Here is a 15,755-nt window from a genome sequence, read left to right as displayed (position 1 = left end):
TTGCAGAAATGGTGCGCAGAGGCACTGCTTCAGGATATCGTATTGCATAAGCCACCAAAACTAATACAAAGTGATATCCCTGTGTACTCCGTTGAAATGGCCCGACGAGGTCCGTGCCAATGTGAGCTCAAACAGGACCTCCATTAATGGTAATGGCGACTCCGAGCAGGACGCACACCATCGGCGTACATTTGGGGAGGAACACCCTTCACTTGGTGCGGGAGTATGAAAAGGAATCAAGGAAACTAGTGGATTATAGGAACCATCTTCGTTTTAACGAAGATGCAGACAGAACAAGGTTGTTCCTAAGAGTTTGCGCCTTGGATCCACTGTCAGGGGATACAGAGTTGATTCTACGGAGAGCACAAAATCAGCTTCTAAGTGAAAGGATAAGACAGGTCCATTTCACTATAGCTGATTAGCAAGATTAGAGCAAGATTAGCTAGACTGCAGGAAATGAAAACCCTTCTACCGTCTCCAATCTTAGAAGAGGTTTACAAGTTTGTGGACAAGGCTCAGCGGTCCCAACACTCTAAAGAAAAAGAAAGACAACGCAGGAAATTCCACAACTTGCTTTCAAAAACACACACTCGTCAGTCTGAATCTACACAACTCAGAGAAGAACACACACCTGAGGAAGTCAGGAAAAATGGGTGAAGAACTTTTCAGACCGGAATCTCACTGAACCTGAAAAGAGAGTATTAGCCAAAGGACTCAATTTTGCCATTTCTTCGCAACAGTTGCCCATAGTGGACCTCATCACAGCCACAGAAACCGCCGTACGGATGAACAAATTATCACAAACAGAAGCAGAGCAAATCAGGATGAAAGTCTCAGCCACCCTCTCCACTGCCAAAGTCCCTCCGTCCAACCTCACAATACAAGAAAAGAAGGCCGTCGCTTCCCAGAGCAAAGACCACAACATCACTATATTACCAGCTGATAAGGGAAGATGCACCGTGGTCCTAAACACTACAGATTACCACACAAAGATCACTACTCTCCTCAGTGACAACAATACCTACAAAGCATTAAAGCGAGACCCCACAAGCAGCTACAAAAAGAAAGTTATCGCTTTCCTTCAAGAGCTTGAAAAGGACAAACCTTTGACCGCCTTACATATCACCGCCTTTACCCTGCATTTATGGACTTCCTAAGCTCCACAAAGAAGGTGTCCCACTCAGACCCATAGTCAGTAGCATAAACTCAGCCACTTACAATATCTCGAAACATCTTGCTACCGTCCTAGCACCTCTTGTGGGGAACACCCCACACAACTTCACTGACAAGGTCCAGAAACTTACCCTGGATCCAGATGAAACCATGGTGTCCTTTGATGTAGTCTCTCTCTTCACTTGCATACCCACCACGGAGGCCGTGGAGACTGTCAGAAAACGACTACAAGAAGACAGCTCCTTGGAGGACAGGACCAACTTCACACCTGATCAGATCTGCACACTGTTAGACCTCTGCCTCACCACTACATATTTCAAGTACAACGAAGGTTTCTACAGCCAAAAACATGGCTGTGCCATGGGCTCCCCCGTGTCACCTATTGTAGCCAACCTTTACATGGAGGAAGTGGAAAGGAAGGCTCTTGGCTCTTTCAAAGGAAGAGTACCCAGCCACTGGTACAGATATGTAGACGACACCTGGGTGGAATCCTTCACTGCGCACATTAACGCTGTGGATAAAAACATCAAGTTCACCAGGGAAGACACAAAGGACGACTGTCTGCCGTTCCTGGACTGCGCCGTGCACATTGAAGAGAACGGCAAACTCAACATCGAAGTTTACCGGAAGCCCCCACACACGGACCAGTACCTCCTCTTTGACTCCCATCACCCTCTGGAACACAAACTTGGAGTAATCAGGACCCTACACCACCGGGCAGAACATGTTCCCTCTAAGCCTGAAGGGAAAAAGAAGGAACACACACATGTAAAGGAAGCACTCAAAACGTGCGGCTATCCTAAATGGGCGTTCTTAAAGTCAGCAAAGAGGCACAGAAAAGAAGACCAGACACCAGCGAGGGAGGATAAGAAGGACAGACGCAACAACATTGTCATCCCCTATGTAGCCGGTGTATCAGAGAAACTCAGGAGAGTTTTCTCCAAGCATGACATCCCAGTGCATTTCAGACCCAGCAACACACTCAGACAGAAACTGGTTCACCCGAAAGACAAAACGCCAAAACACAAACTTAACAATGTAGTGTATGCTGTACAGGTTTCACAATGAGCTCACCCAAAACCTTGGCTGATTGTGACCCACACCCATTTTCACACCTTGGCTCATGTGATTAGGTAGAGTATTATCAGGGGTTCCTTTGTCCCTCTTTGGAGGGAAACTCCCACTGGGTTTAAATCTGGGACTCTCCACCATTTGACCTTAGAACTGAAGAAGCTTCTCAGATGAGAGTGAAACATCTTCAGTAGGGATGCACCGATACCACTTTTTTCGGAAAACGAGTACGAGTACTTGCATTTCAGTACTTGCCGATACCGATACTGAGTACTTAATAAAAAACATGATTTAAATTTACAGGTAACAGCTTTAGTCCTATAATTTAACAAAAAAACAAGGGACTGGTTTGGAATTAAGAACATTTATTTAAAATGAAAAGCATGTTGTATGCAACATATTACAGAATAAATAATGATGAAAAAAAAATGTAAACAGTGACAGTGCAACTCAAGTATTGTTTTCAGTTTGTTGTAAACTCTGCCGCTTTGGACAACACAAAGGGCATTAATAAACATCTTTGCTATTTAGTGCACAATATTTGAATAAACTAACAACATCCACCAACATAGAACTGTGGCAGTCAGTGCAACTGAGGTAGGTATTAACATCAAGTCTAAGACGACTCACTTAATGGAGCCTATTTAGAAAAAGTGAGTGGCAGGTTTTTTTTAAGAAAAGTAAGAAAAAAGTAGCTTTTCTACATTATCAGCAGTCAGACTGTTTCTGTTTTCATCTATAATATGTGACAATGAGCTAAAAAGCCTTTCACTTTCCACACTGCTACATGGGGCTGAGAGGTATTTACGGGCCATTTTAGCCAAAGTGGGGAACCTGATTTTGTTGACACCCCAGTACTTCAGAGGACTGTCTTCACGAGGGCTTGGGGCCTCTCCGAGGTACGTGTCGAGCTCAATGGCAGCACCTGCTGCCAGCGGCTGTGCTGCCTGGGGCTGCTCCTTAGCAATTTCATCAAATACAGTGTCCAGACTGCTGCTAGTGCTGGCCTGGGCCTTGAGGAACAGTTTAGCAGGAGGTTCTGCAGCTCTGCCCGACTCCCCTCTGCCTCACCTCTGGACATCATCTGCAGCTTGGCCTCTGGAGCAGTGTTGTTAGAGAAGAAGCAATCTTTATACCTGCACAAAATTTATGAATGTGTTAATATGTGGAAAAATAGGACTGATTTTAGTTTCCCCTAAACCACTGTGACAAATGCCAGCCATTTGACTTTCTGGTAGTAATAAGGGAAATGTATTTCATATTATATACAGTGGGGCAAAAAAGTATTTAGTCAGCCACCGATTGTGCAAGTTCCCCCACCTAAAATGATGACAGAGGTCAGTAATTTGCACCAGAGGTACACTTCAACTGTGAGAGACAGAATGTGAAAAAAAAAATCCATGAATCCACATGGTAGGATTTGTAAAGAATTTATTGGTAAATCAGGGTGGAAAATCTGGATGTATCTACAATAAAACCTCCCCCAGCACAGAGTGGCTGGAGAGGTGGTCAGAATCAAAGGAATGGCTTTGATCCTACTGCTTAAACTAAGACTGTACAAATTTAAGAAACACAATGGCAACATTCAACAATTAGACTTAACATATGCGTACCGAACCGAAAGCACTGTATCGAACGGTTCAATATCGATACGAATATCGTTGCACCCCTGTTTAATATCACCAACCATTCCCATGTTATTATGGTGTATCCATATAAATGGCCCACCCTGTAGATATGTTTAGCTCTTTCGGTGATTCTATAAGATTTTTATTTAATGTCATGCCTAGTAATCTTTTTTCTTATTTCAAATCAGCTGATTCAGTATTGTACTGACCAATGGCCACATGAAGTCTGTGACAAAAACACTGCATCCTCAACCACCAAGGTATTAGCCCCGTTGTCAGTCGTTAAAGCGTCAGGTTGAACTTCCAGCTTGTGAGGGCATCCTGCAGGGCTTCAGCTATATGCTCTGCGGTGTGGTCTTGGGCTGTAGTCACATTCATGTATGGCTCACAGGTCCTGCTGGTCAATGAGACATTTTGGTGAGCATATACTTTTGGCCGTACTTCTCTTGCAAAGTACTTTTGACTAGGTATCTGGTATGTTCGGTCAGTGTTTTTAGCAGCTGTATAAAGGCCTCTTGTTCCACAGTTGAGATGCGGACCATGTCTTTAGCGATATGATAGGCCGCTGCTTTAGTACTGTCACTCCACTTCTCATAAGGCACAGCATGGGTATGGGAGTTTTGTAATGTGGTTTGTTTCAGTGCTGGAGGCTTTATGATCTGTGATACAGCAAAGTTTCACACTCTTCATACTGCACTTTATGGCGCTGTTGTAAATGGTGGAAAAGATTAGCAGTGCTTGAAACTTTTGTCAGAACATTTTTTAGGGATTCTCTACAGAACACATTATTCTGCTGATCATCTGACATTTTGAATCCGAACCATCTCCATATACACTCAAAAAAATGAAACGTTGACTTTAATTAAAATTATTTTGTCAACAGGTTCCACGAAATTGAATTATGTTAGTTTAAAGCAAAAATCTTTAGTTCATCTAATTTAAAAAAACTACTTAAGATTAACAAGACATATTTAAGACTAACTAAATCAAGTTATGTTGTATGAACATAGATGATATATTTTCAGGTTAGATAGTTTAGATTAGTTACTTCAACACATTTCTTATTTGTGGCAGTAAAATGTTAAATTTAAGTTAGATTAATTCAAATATTATATTTTCAGCCACCTTGTGCTTTATTAATTAGTTTTACATAAATCTATTTTGTCAACAGGTTCCACACAAATGAATTAAGTACATCCAACTTATTTTTTAAAATTTATTTTATTGCCAACACATTCAGTGAGCATTTGTGTAAACCCAGTCCAAAATAAAACACAACAGCTCATTAGGGTTAGTAATTAACAGTATGTAGACAGATGCAACATCAAGACTTTAAATTAAATGTCTGTATCTACCAGAAATAGAAGGAAAAAAAAACGCATTGAAGATCACATAACACATTGATAAGATGACACTTGAGTTATGCACATGTGATGCTAGTAAGGTCTGTGAGTGTTTTTTTCTTTTAGTGTCTAAAATGGATAGCAAAGTTGCTATTTGCAATGATTGCTTAGGGTCAGTCCAGTAACGCAATGCCAATGAAGTGCTTTCCTTTAACAATGCAAAGTGAAGTGTCCACCTCAACAGCCACAATTAAAAAAAAAAAAAATGTAACAACAACAACAACAACAACAACAACAACAATAATAATAATAAATAGTCCACTGATATTAGCAATCAAAGAAAATTACATCACCATCCCAAATAAAACTTTAACAAAACATGCCAACATTATGGTCTAACAATAAAACAGCTTGTCAGCGTTCAGTTTTTTTGCAACAGCACAGCAGTAACCATTTAACACTTGCCACTGTCAACATTTATTTTACCAGTGTTTGGGCAAAAAACTTCAGATGTAAACATTTTAACATGGAAACAATTGTTCGTCTTTAAAAGTCCACAAAATATACATTCATCCTGCATTCCCAACTTGGATGATCTGATATCCTCGTGTTGGTGTTGTTCCCAGACCATCATGAAAATGTTGTTCCAGGTTCAACATTGCAAGTGACCAATCACATTGTTGTGACGTTATTCTATTCCAAGCCATTCGTGCATTTATGAAATTCCAATGTTGCAAGGACAATATCAATTCTGCTTACTGTTTATTAAAGGGTTACGGTTAGGGTTAGGGTCAGTTGATCGGCGGACAGAGGCGGTTTCACGCAGCTTAAGTACAGTTTTTTGTTTTACGCCGGTTTTTCCCGAAGTCGCAAAAGTATGACGTCACAACATTCTGATTGGTCACTTGCAATGTTGATCCTGGAACAACATTTAGTATGATGATCTGGGAACAACACCAACACGAGGATATCAGATCAACCTCCTAACTTACCCTTATTTTTAGTATGTATTGCAATTACCTTTACAATGCACACAATGTAACACAAACTGAATATGAACATATTTCCACCTCATAACAATATGCCTTGAACGCTAATATACACACCACCCTTCAACATTTCTGGTGCAGTATCATCTCTCAATTAAAACCTTTAAATCTCAATACTTTTGATTGTCTCTTAGCTTTCAGTCTTGAGGTTAACTGAGATTCAGTGCATATATCCCACCCATTAAGAGTGCACATGCAGAGGCCAGGTCTTCCAGGTCATGCAGGACACACTAGATGGTTATACCCACATCGGCTGGAGGAGTGCTGGCATCAGCTCTTTCGATGGTAAAGATAGCAAGGGTAATTTGTTCCAGATCCCTCTGAACAGCTGTAGCTTAGACACAAAAACATAGAAAAATGGCATCCAGTTTTAAAAAAAGAAAGAAAAAGGGCCAAAGCTACCCTTTAATGACGTAAACACAATATTAGGAACATGCACCCCAGTGCGCCACTATTTTAGACTACAGATTCAACGATAAATATAAATAGTTTGGGTATACAAGAAGATTTCCCAAAACATTTCAATTTCAATTTCAATTTCAATTTTATTTCTATAGCACATTTAAAAGTCACAAGTACAACAAAGTGCTTCACAAACGAACCATACTTGCAATTTACAACAGGAGAAAACAGTTAACAAAGAATAAAATTATAAAATAATAATATAAGAACAGACATGAATCAGGGAAAATTAAGCTAAGTAGTTTGAAAAGCGAGCTTAAACAGATGGGTTTTTAACCGAGATTTAAAAGATTGGATAGTTTCCGACACACGGACATCAACCGGTAGGCTGTTCCAGAGTTTTGGTGCAGCGAAAGCAAATGCCCGATCCCCCTTCGTCTTTAATCGAGACATTGGTTGCATTAGAAGCCCCTGATTAGAGGATCTGAGTGCCCTTGTAGGGATATATAGATTAAGAAGGTCAATCAGATAACTGGGTGCCAAGTTATTTAAGATTTTAAAAGTATATAAAAGAATTTTAAAAACAATACGGTATTTGACAGGAAGCCAGTGGAGGTCAGCTAGAATGGGAGTAATATGATCCTGTCTTCTAGCGCCGCTTAAAAGGCGTGCTGCGGCATTCTGGACTAATTGTAGGCGTTGAATAAGAGAGAGTTGGAGGCCTAAGTAAAGAGAATTACAGTAGTCCAGTCTAGAGGTTATAAAAGCATGAATGAGCCTTTCAAGGTCTTTATGTCGTAGGTAAGGCATTGCCTTCGAGATTTGGCGTAGTTGGTAGAAGCTGGTTTTTACCACTGCAGCCACTTGCTTATCTAATTTGAGGGAGCTGTCCAGCATTACTCCGAGATTTCTGACAGTGGGCGATAAGTGGCTGGCATAGGAACCTAAAGTCTCCGAAAGCTGTTTCAACGGCATGTGGCTACCAAAGACGATAATTTCTGTTTTGTTTTCATTGAGGGTGAGCGAATTATGTAGTAGCCAGTCTCTGACGTCACACAGGCAATTAAGCAACGGCAATAGCGGGGATTGAAGATCCAAATCCAAAGGGAAATAGATTTGGATATCATCCGCATAGCAGTGAAAAGAGATATTGTGATTTCTAAAGATTTTTCCCAGGGGTAACAGATAGAGAGAGAACAACGTGGGACTTAACACAGACCCCTGGGGAACACCGCAACGAAGGGGTGCGGGGGAAGAGGAGTGATTTCCCATAGAGACAGAGAAAAACCGCTCGGATAGGTATGATTTAAACCATGAGAGTACTTTGCCTTTAAGGCCAACTACATGTTCAAGTCTTGAAAGGAGAATATCATGGTCGACCGTATCAAAAGCAGAGGACAAGTCTAAAAGAACTAAAACCACAGGGCGCCCTGTATCAACAGTTACGAGGAGATCGTTAAAAACTCTCAGTAAAGCTGTCTCGGTACTGTGGTGAGGTTTAAAACCAGATTGGAATTTTTCATTGATTCCATTTGCCTCTAAGAAAGATTGCAATTGCTTGAGAACAATTTTCTCTAAGACTTTAGCCATAAAAGGGAGTTTCGATACCGGCCTATAGTTTGAGAGGACATTAGGATCAAGATTACTTTTCTTGATTACAGGTTGGATAACTGCATGTTTGAACACGGAGGGACGCAGCGTGATAGTAGTGATGAATTCATTATAAGTAAAATCCAGGGTCCTACAATATTCAGGGCGTTTTTGATAATGCGAGAAGGGAGCACATCATGACGGGAATTGGAATTTTTCGTTTGAGCTATTATTTCCTTAAGGGTCCTTAAACAGGTTCCATGCAAATTACAACAACAACAACATTACAACATGCAACAACATTAGTTATTCAAAATTTGGTTTAATACAGATAAAAAACTAAACTAAAATTACCAACCAATTATTCTTTGAAGAGGATGCTTGGGTCTTCATTCAGGTAAAAAGGTAGTGCCCTGAGGACACACTCCCTCCCCTTTTCAATGGTTTCCTTCTGTAGAGAGTGGCAGAGATACAGGAAGAGAAAACAGATATACTTTAGGATGACAGAAACTCACATTATACGCAAAATGAATGACATATCCACTGCACAGATAGACATGTACACAAGACCAACTAATCATCACATGGACATGAATAGTTAACCTGTTGGGCAGGGTTTCCACCACATTATATATGTCCATAATGGAGGTAAAGACAAACTAATACATCATCTTTTTTGCATTCAAAACATAACATAAAAACATTCACTTCTGGTTTAACCTAAATCAAGGGATCAGATTTTACATATGTTTAGGTAATTTAAATTTTCCAACGTTTTGAGTACCAAACTTTGTCTTGCTTAATATAAATGTAAGTGCACTGTGCAGCTACCATACACTAGCTGTTTAAATTTGAAAATGATCTTATTAGCCATAATATTTTGCTACCAACAGAATAACGCACCTGTGTGGCTGGTTTGTCTAATTTTCTTCCCTGCAACGCCTCCTTTTTTCTTGAAGACTTTTATGAGCTGGTCAGTGTATTGGTCAAGTTGTGTAAAAAGCCTTGGAACATGTGCAGCAGTAGTAATCCTCACATATTCTGCTTCCACCTGAAAATATGTCAACAAACACAACATACTGTACTGTAAATATACATACTATATGTACACATATACAAACTAAAACTAATGTAGTAAGACCTCATTAAAGCTATAATTTTAACACAAACATTTACACAAAATGCTAATGGAGCCATTACAGCTTTTATTGTTATTTATCAAGTTCCAAAAAATATTGATCACAGCTGATCTGAAAAGAATTTCATGCCTCAGGCCCTTGAACTGCAACCATGGTTCAGATGTGGAGAAGAAATAACAGGGGCATGGGATGGGTCACAAAAGAAAACTTAACTTATAAAACAGTTTTGTTTTTAAAAGTATAACAGTTCACACACCACATACAAGCTCAGCAATACCACATACACCACATCAGTATAGGAGGGAGCAGGTAAAGGCAGGATCTGAGATTTATAAAGTAAAACAAGAAATTCATTACTTAATTTCAAGAAGCAAATTATTGTTTGAATTACAACTAAATAAAATACTACTCAGAAGAAAAGCAAGAGATTGACACTGCCATGTGCTAACTTTCTATAGAAGCAATTATCACCAGGTCTGTCGACCTCCATTGTCTGTCCACTCATATGTCTTGAATAATTTTATTAAAAAAAGTAAGTGTGTACTTTCACAAACTGTAATTTATAACTACATTGATATGTATAACTCCGCTAGGAAACATGCTGTATTTACAGACCATTTTTACATAATACAGATTACTGATAGAGCAGAACAATGGTGTCACAGTGGCTTTCGCCCTTGACTTTTTGGATTTTAAATGTCACTTTATGCTATCCTTGCTATCCTATTCGATATTTCCGACTCTCGGATTACAGAAAAGGAATCCCAAGAAAGCAAATGGAAAAATAACCCCTTGAAAGAATAACCCCATGAACCCCTGTAGCTAATCCCTTAATAAAACAAAAAACAATAAAAATGTTTCTTACACAGTCCACAAAATAAGCATGTCCAGGACCCAGTAAAACTAATGTAAAACAAGCACACGCAAACGATATAACATGTCTTGTAAGACAAACGCAAAATATAACCATGCTGGACATATAGATACTACACAACATAGTCAAAGAAAAAAGTGGTCTTACCTCTCAAAGAAACAGCAGCTTGGCGCCAAAACAGCCTTTTTCAGTTAAATTTGAAGTCTTGTGCATGAGCAGGCACAAGCCGTGAAACCTTCTTGTTCTGCGCGGTTTCATTACAACTGTTTTTGCATTACTGCCACCTTGTGGATATACAAGGTATATCGATCCTAATTGACTTAACTTAAATGTTATGCGATCAAGTAACACATTAGTATTATGTACGTTGAATAATAGACACAATTACGTAGACTTGATTAGAAAAACATATGTTAACTTAACAAAAACATATATTTTAAGTAAAATGAAAATAAATAATTAATATACACTGAACAATCCACCTCATTCATTTTTTTGAGTGTACAGGGAGTGCAGAATTATTAGGCAAGTTGTATTTCTGAGGAATAATTTTATTATTGAACAACAACCATGTTCTCAATGAACCCAAAAAACTCATTAATATCAAAGCTGAATGTTTTTGGAAGTAGTTTTTAGTTTGTTTTTAGTTTGAGCTATTTTAGGGGGATATCTGTGTGTGCAGGTGACTATTACTGTGCATAATTATTAGGCAACTTAACAAAAAACAAATATATACCCATTTCAATGATTTATTTTTACCAGTGACACCAATATAACATCTCCACATTCACAAATATACATTTCTGACATTCAAAAACAAAACAAAAACAAATCAGCGACCAATATAGCCACCTTTCTTTGCAAGGACACTCAAAAGCCTGCCATCCATGGATTCTGTCAGTGTTTTGATCTGTTCACCATCAACATTGCGTGCAGCAGCAACCACAGCCTCCCAGACACTGTTCAGAGAGGTGTACTGTTTTCCCTCCTTGTAAATCTCACATTTGATGATGGACCACAGGTTCTCAATGGGGTTCAGATCAGGTGAACAAGGAGGCCATGTCATTAGTTTTTCTTCTTTTATACCCTTTCTTGCAGCCACGCTGTGGCGTACTTGGACGCGTGTGATGGAGCATTGTCCTGCATGAAAATCATGTTGTTCTTGAAGGATGCAGACTTCTACACATCACCTAATATGCTTAATTGGTAGTAGGCTTTCGAGCCTATACAGCTTGGAGTAAGACAACATGCATGAAGAGGATGATGTGGACAAAATACTCATTTGCCTAATAATTCTGCACTCCCTGTAATTGAGCCATTATTTTTCTTTTCTTCAATTTTTGACAACTCAAAGAGCGTTCTACTACAGGTCTCATTCACCCAATCACACACATTTTATTCACACACCCACTTGCACTCCAATGGGTGCATCTTGGGCAACTCAGGGTTCAGTATCCTGCCCAAGGATACTTGGACACATGGACTGTAGTAGCCAGGGACTGATTGATCGACAGCCTGCTTCGCCACATGAGCCACAGCCACCTCTGGAATTCCCAAACAGTTAATGCCAAGTTTTTGCTAAACCTATTTATTGTGAAGGTAAAATGTGTACTTTAAGCACATGTTGATTATTTGATTTAAAACCCACTATGGTGGTGTACAGAGGCAAAATTGTGTATATATTCTGTATTTGTCCAAGAAACTATGGTCATAACTGCATACACACGTTTCCACCGAGCTTAATAGTCATATCAATGGTATCCAAAATCAGGCATTATTGTCATTTGACCAGATTTCCGACAATCAGGACTCTCTGGACATGGACCCCCAGGAGCACTCTTTCACACGCACCATTGATGAGGAGGCAGAACTTGAAGAGAGGGTTGACCGTGAGAGAGAAGAAGGCCATCAAGAGCAAGACGATGAAGAGGATGACAGGGAGCATGAAGTAATGACAGCTGGAAGTAAGTACTCGTGCCTGTAGTTGCATGTGTGTGTGTTTAGTGTGCAAAGCAGTAGCCAATTGGAGGACATAACTGAATAAATGTTAACTTTTTAAAATCCTGTCTGTATTATTCATCTGTGTTTTTGTTGACTTTGCTTGTCACTGTAGCCTGTAGTGTTGGTAAAAGGGTTCTAGTATGAATATTATTAATAAATGGTTATTATTAATAATATTCAGGTATACTACTTAGTATAATGTATTTGGAAGTGCAGCTGTAATCTGCAACATTGTAACTGATTTCTGCATATTTCTCATGCTGTGAAGTTCTAAGTCGAACAGTTTATCAGCTAGCTTTCTCAGTAGGAAGGTGTTTCATAGCACCTATGAGCATGTGTAATCTGGCAGTTTTAAAGCTGTAAACTTCTGACATACTGTTATGAACACCTTCACTTGATATTCATGTCCTGTAATATATGGACATTTATGTGCCGAAGGCTTTGCAGTGTGTTGCTTTAGCACGGGCTTTAGTATTGACTATTAGACTCCAGTAATTCTTTGTGGCTGCTGTTTTGTCCTCTAACACTGCATCTTATTTGTGTGTCTTTTTGTGTGTGCGTGTGTGTGTGTGTATGATTGTGGCACAACACAGAAATCTTTCAATGTTTTCTCTCAGCGCGGGAGGTGGCTCGCAGTCGGGAGAGAGAGCGGGCCAGCAGCAGCACAGGACTGGGCTCCAGCTCCAGGAATGGAGGAGGAGGAGGTGGAGAGGAAGACACCATTCTGGCTCAAGAGGGCAGAAGGGGCAGTACGGGTCTTCCAGAAGGCCAAGACCTTTACACGGCAGCCTGTAACTCTGTGATCCACCGCTGTGCTCTGCTGATACTGGGAGTCAGCCCAGTACTGGGCGAGCTGACCAAGCAGAACCAGGAAGAAGCTCAGACCCAGTTAGCTACAGGGACACAGGAGTGCCTCAGCTTCATGACCAGGTCGGAGAGAAATAGGATGCTATTGTTGACATCCCTGAAAAATTGAATTCCTTTATCATTGGGCACAGTCACATTACTAAGAAATTTAGTCATTCATTGTGCATTTCTCTTTTACTGGCCCCATATACACTTAAGGGAAAACCCAACTTATTTTAATTATTTCATATACTTTTATAATGTAACATTTCAGTTATATTTAATATAGCTCAGTTTATCATTAGGTTGATATTCTATAGTTACTTTAAATCTGCTTATTTAAAGGTAGTTTGATGAAAGTGCTTTGAAAAGTGTTTTTGAGTCGTCACTTGGGTGGAAAAACACTGAATTCCTGCACCAAGCTCTTGTTAACTTTTACAGTGAAGCATTGGAATGAGCACATTACATAGTTGTACTGGAACTGTACTGACCACAACTGTAAGGCTCCACATCAAGAGCTGTCTTCAGTTAGTCATGATCTGACTAGTCTTAAGTGCCCAATATCAGTGAGGTAAGGTGACTGCACAGGACTAAAAGATAACACACAGGCTACTTTTGTTGTCTACACGACTCCATAAGTCTTTGGACAGTAATTCATTTTGTTTGTTTGTTTGTTCAGCCTTTCTCACTTGTTGTGCCTCGTATTGAGTGTGCACCTGATCAGCTGAATTAATCATGGTGTAATATCATTCCTATCATTCTTGTTTGTTAAGCCTACTGAATTAAAGTAGAATAGTCTGCACACAAAAAAACTGTGTTAATGTAACGCTGTAGCTCACATTTCAAACCATAGTGGTTTGGATCCTGCGGTGTGCACCTCAGAACCTCTCGTAGTGAACATAATTCTGCTTTACCCTTTTAATGTCAAAGTATTCCAATGTTTTGTATTTCGAGCACCGTGTTGTACTTTGTCCTTTTTATAAAAAGGGAGACAACTGATGTGGCTGTATGCGCCACCATTCAGGTGAAAATCATGGTGTTTAATTGTTGTTGTTTAGCTGTCTTGTTCTCATTGATTTAACAGTGCTGTGATATGTTTGTGTACAGAAGTGAGAGCCTGAGCGCAGAGAGCCGTTTAGTGCAGAGCAGCCCAAGTTACAGACTGATGAAGTCCAGGAGCGAGTCTGACCTCTCCCAGCCAGAGTCAGATGAAGAAGGTTACACTTTGGTAAATCAAATGCCTGCACACACTCTTTGTTACATCTGCAGTACAGTTGACAAACAACTCAGAGAACTAGTTGCTCTCCTTTGACCCACCACACACTGACAAAATAATGTGATTTTAATCTCACTGAGAACAAGGTCACAGTAATGATGGTAGTAAACACATTAACCCTTTGCCAGTGTTAATAAGCAAATCATGTTCACTGTAATGTGTCACTTGCTTCTGACATGTGGAACACTATACACACACACACACACACACACACACACACACACACACACACACACACACACACACACAAACTCTCCTTGTGCCGTACGACAACTTTTCTCCGTGCCCCTGGTACACTGCACAGAAAAACCTTGCCACACACAGACACACACACCGCTCGTGCCTATGGTACGACACATTTTCTTCGTGCCCCTGGTACACTGCGCAGAAACACTTTGGCCCCCCCCCCCCACACACACACACACACACACACACACACACACACACACACACACACACACACACACACACACACAGGCAGATTGATTCACAGACTGTGGCTGCAGTACTGGCATCTGTTAGTCCAATAATCACGCAGTTGACATTAGAATTCCACCTTTAATGTTTGCCTTCCTTCACACAACAACTGCAAAGCCCACACACATAACTTGTCCTTGAGTCTGTTTGTCCTCCACCTCAGCCGCCTGAATCTCCAGTTTACAATCACAGGTTAACATAATGTGCAAATCTGTGAACTGTTCTGTTTTTTCTTTCAGAATGGAAGAAGAAATGTTGACCTAGACTTGGCATTCTCCCACAAAAAGAGAGGTAACGACCGACCGCTAATTTGCTCCGCTAATGTTTGGAGAGAGGACAATGGTTGTTATCGTTCATATGTTACTCTTGTCTCTCTGTCTTCTGATTCCTGTACGGATAGTTTATTTGCTTCTTTTGGGGCAGTTGAGCCCCAAACACAAGAGGAACTTCAAGCAAGTAAACGATGGCATGTTTCTTCCTCTTGTTAACTCATAACTCCATGACTGTAATGCCATACCCACACCCTGCCCTCTTTGAGCCTCAACTTTTCATTTTGTAAAGAAAAAAAGAAAGATAAAGAAATCAGGATCACATAAACGTCTCCATTCAGGCCATTCTTCTGCTTGCACTGTTACTTTGCACTATGATGGCTCATTCCTCGTGAAGAGTGTAATCTGTTACTTTGAAGAATTTTCATGGAACTTTCTGGGTTGCACTTTTGAAGAAGTCATCAGTGCTGATACTTTGACTGAGTTGTTGTGTGGACGCGCTAGCCTGTTTCCCATTCCACTTCTCAGCCGCAGAATTCTTCCTCAGTGTGTGTGTTGGATACTCGGTGCATCCATCACAGGCAAACTCATAATGGAGGCTTGCGCCTGCATGTAGA

General features: G+C 40.2%; 1 protein-coding gene across 9 annotated transcripts in view; it reads left to right on the top strand.

Moving 5' to 3' along the window:
- The window catches only part of herc1 (HECT and RLD domain containing E3 ubiquitin protein ligase family member 1), a 96,729-nt gene that overhangs the window by 32,088 nt on the left and 48,886 nt on the right, over window positions 1-15,755 (top strand). For 7 of the 9 annotated variants that reach the window (XR_013907693.1, XM_026188029.2, XM_026188193.2 and 4 more), the window contains exons 22-25: window positions 12,062-12,233; window positions 12,864-13,200; window positions 14,224-14,344; window positions 15,109-15,160. Coding sequence is in view for 8 of the 9 variants with exons in the window: in XM_026188029.2 (XP_026043814.2) it covers window positions 12,062-12,233; window positions 12,864-13,200; window positions 14,224-14,344; window positions 15,109-15,160 (682 nt within the window). In the remaining variant the exon portion in view is untranslated. The remainder of the gene's footprint in view (window positions 1-12,061; window positions 12,234-12,863; window positions 13,201-14,223; window positions 14,345-15,108; window positions 15,161-15,755) is intronic. The other 2 variants (XM_026187799.2, XM_026187955.2) reach the window with 2 other exon arrangements.

The sequence above is a fragment of the Astatotilapia calliptera genome, chromosome 1, assembly GCF_964374335.1.
Source record: "Astatotilapia calliptera chromosome 1, fAstCal68.1, whole genome shotgun sequence".
NCBI classification, from domain to species: domain Eukaryota; kingdom Metazoa; phylum Chordata; class Actinopteri; order Cichliformes; family Cichlidae; genus Astatotilapia; species Astatotilapia calliptera.
The sequence above is the reverse complement of the archived record's forward strand: the minus strand, read 5'-3'. Positions and strand labels throughout refer to the sequence as shown.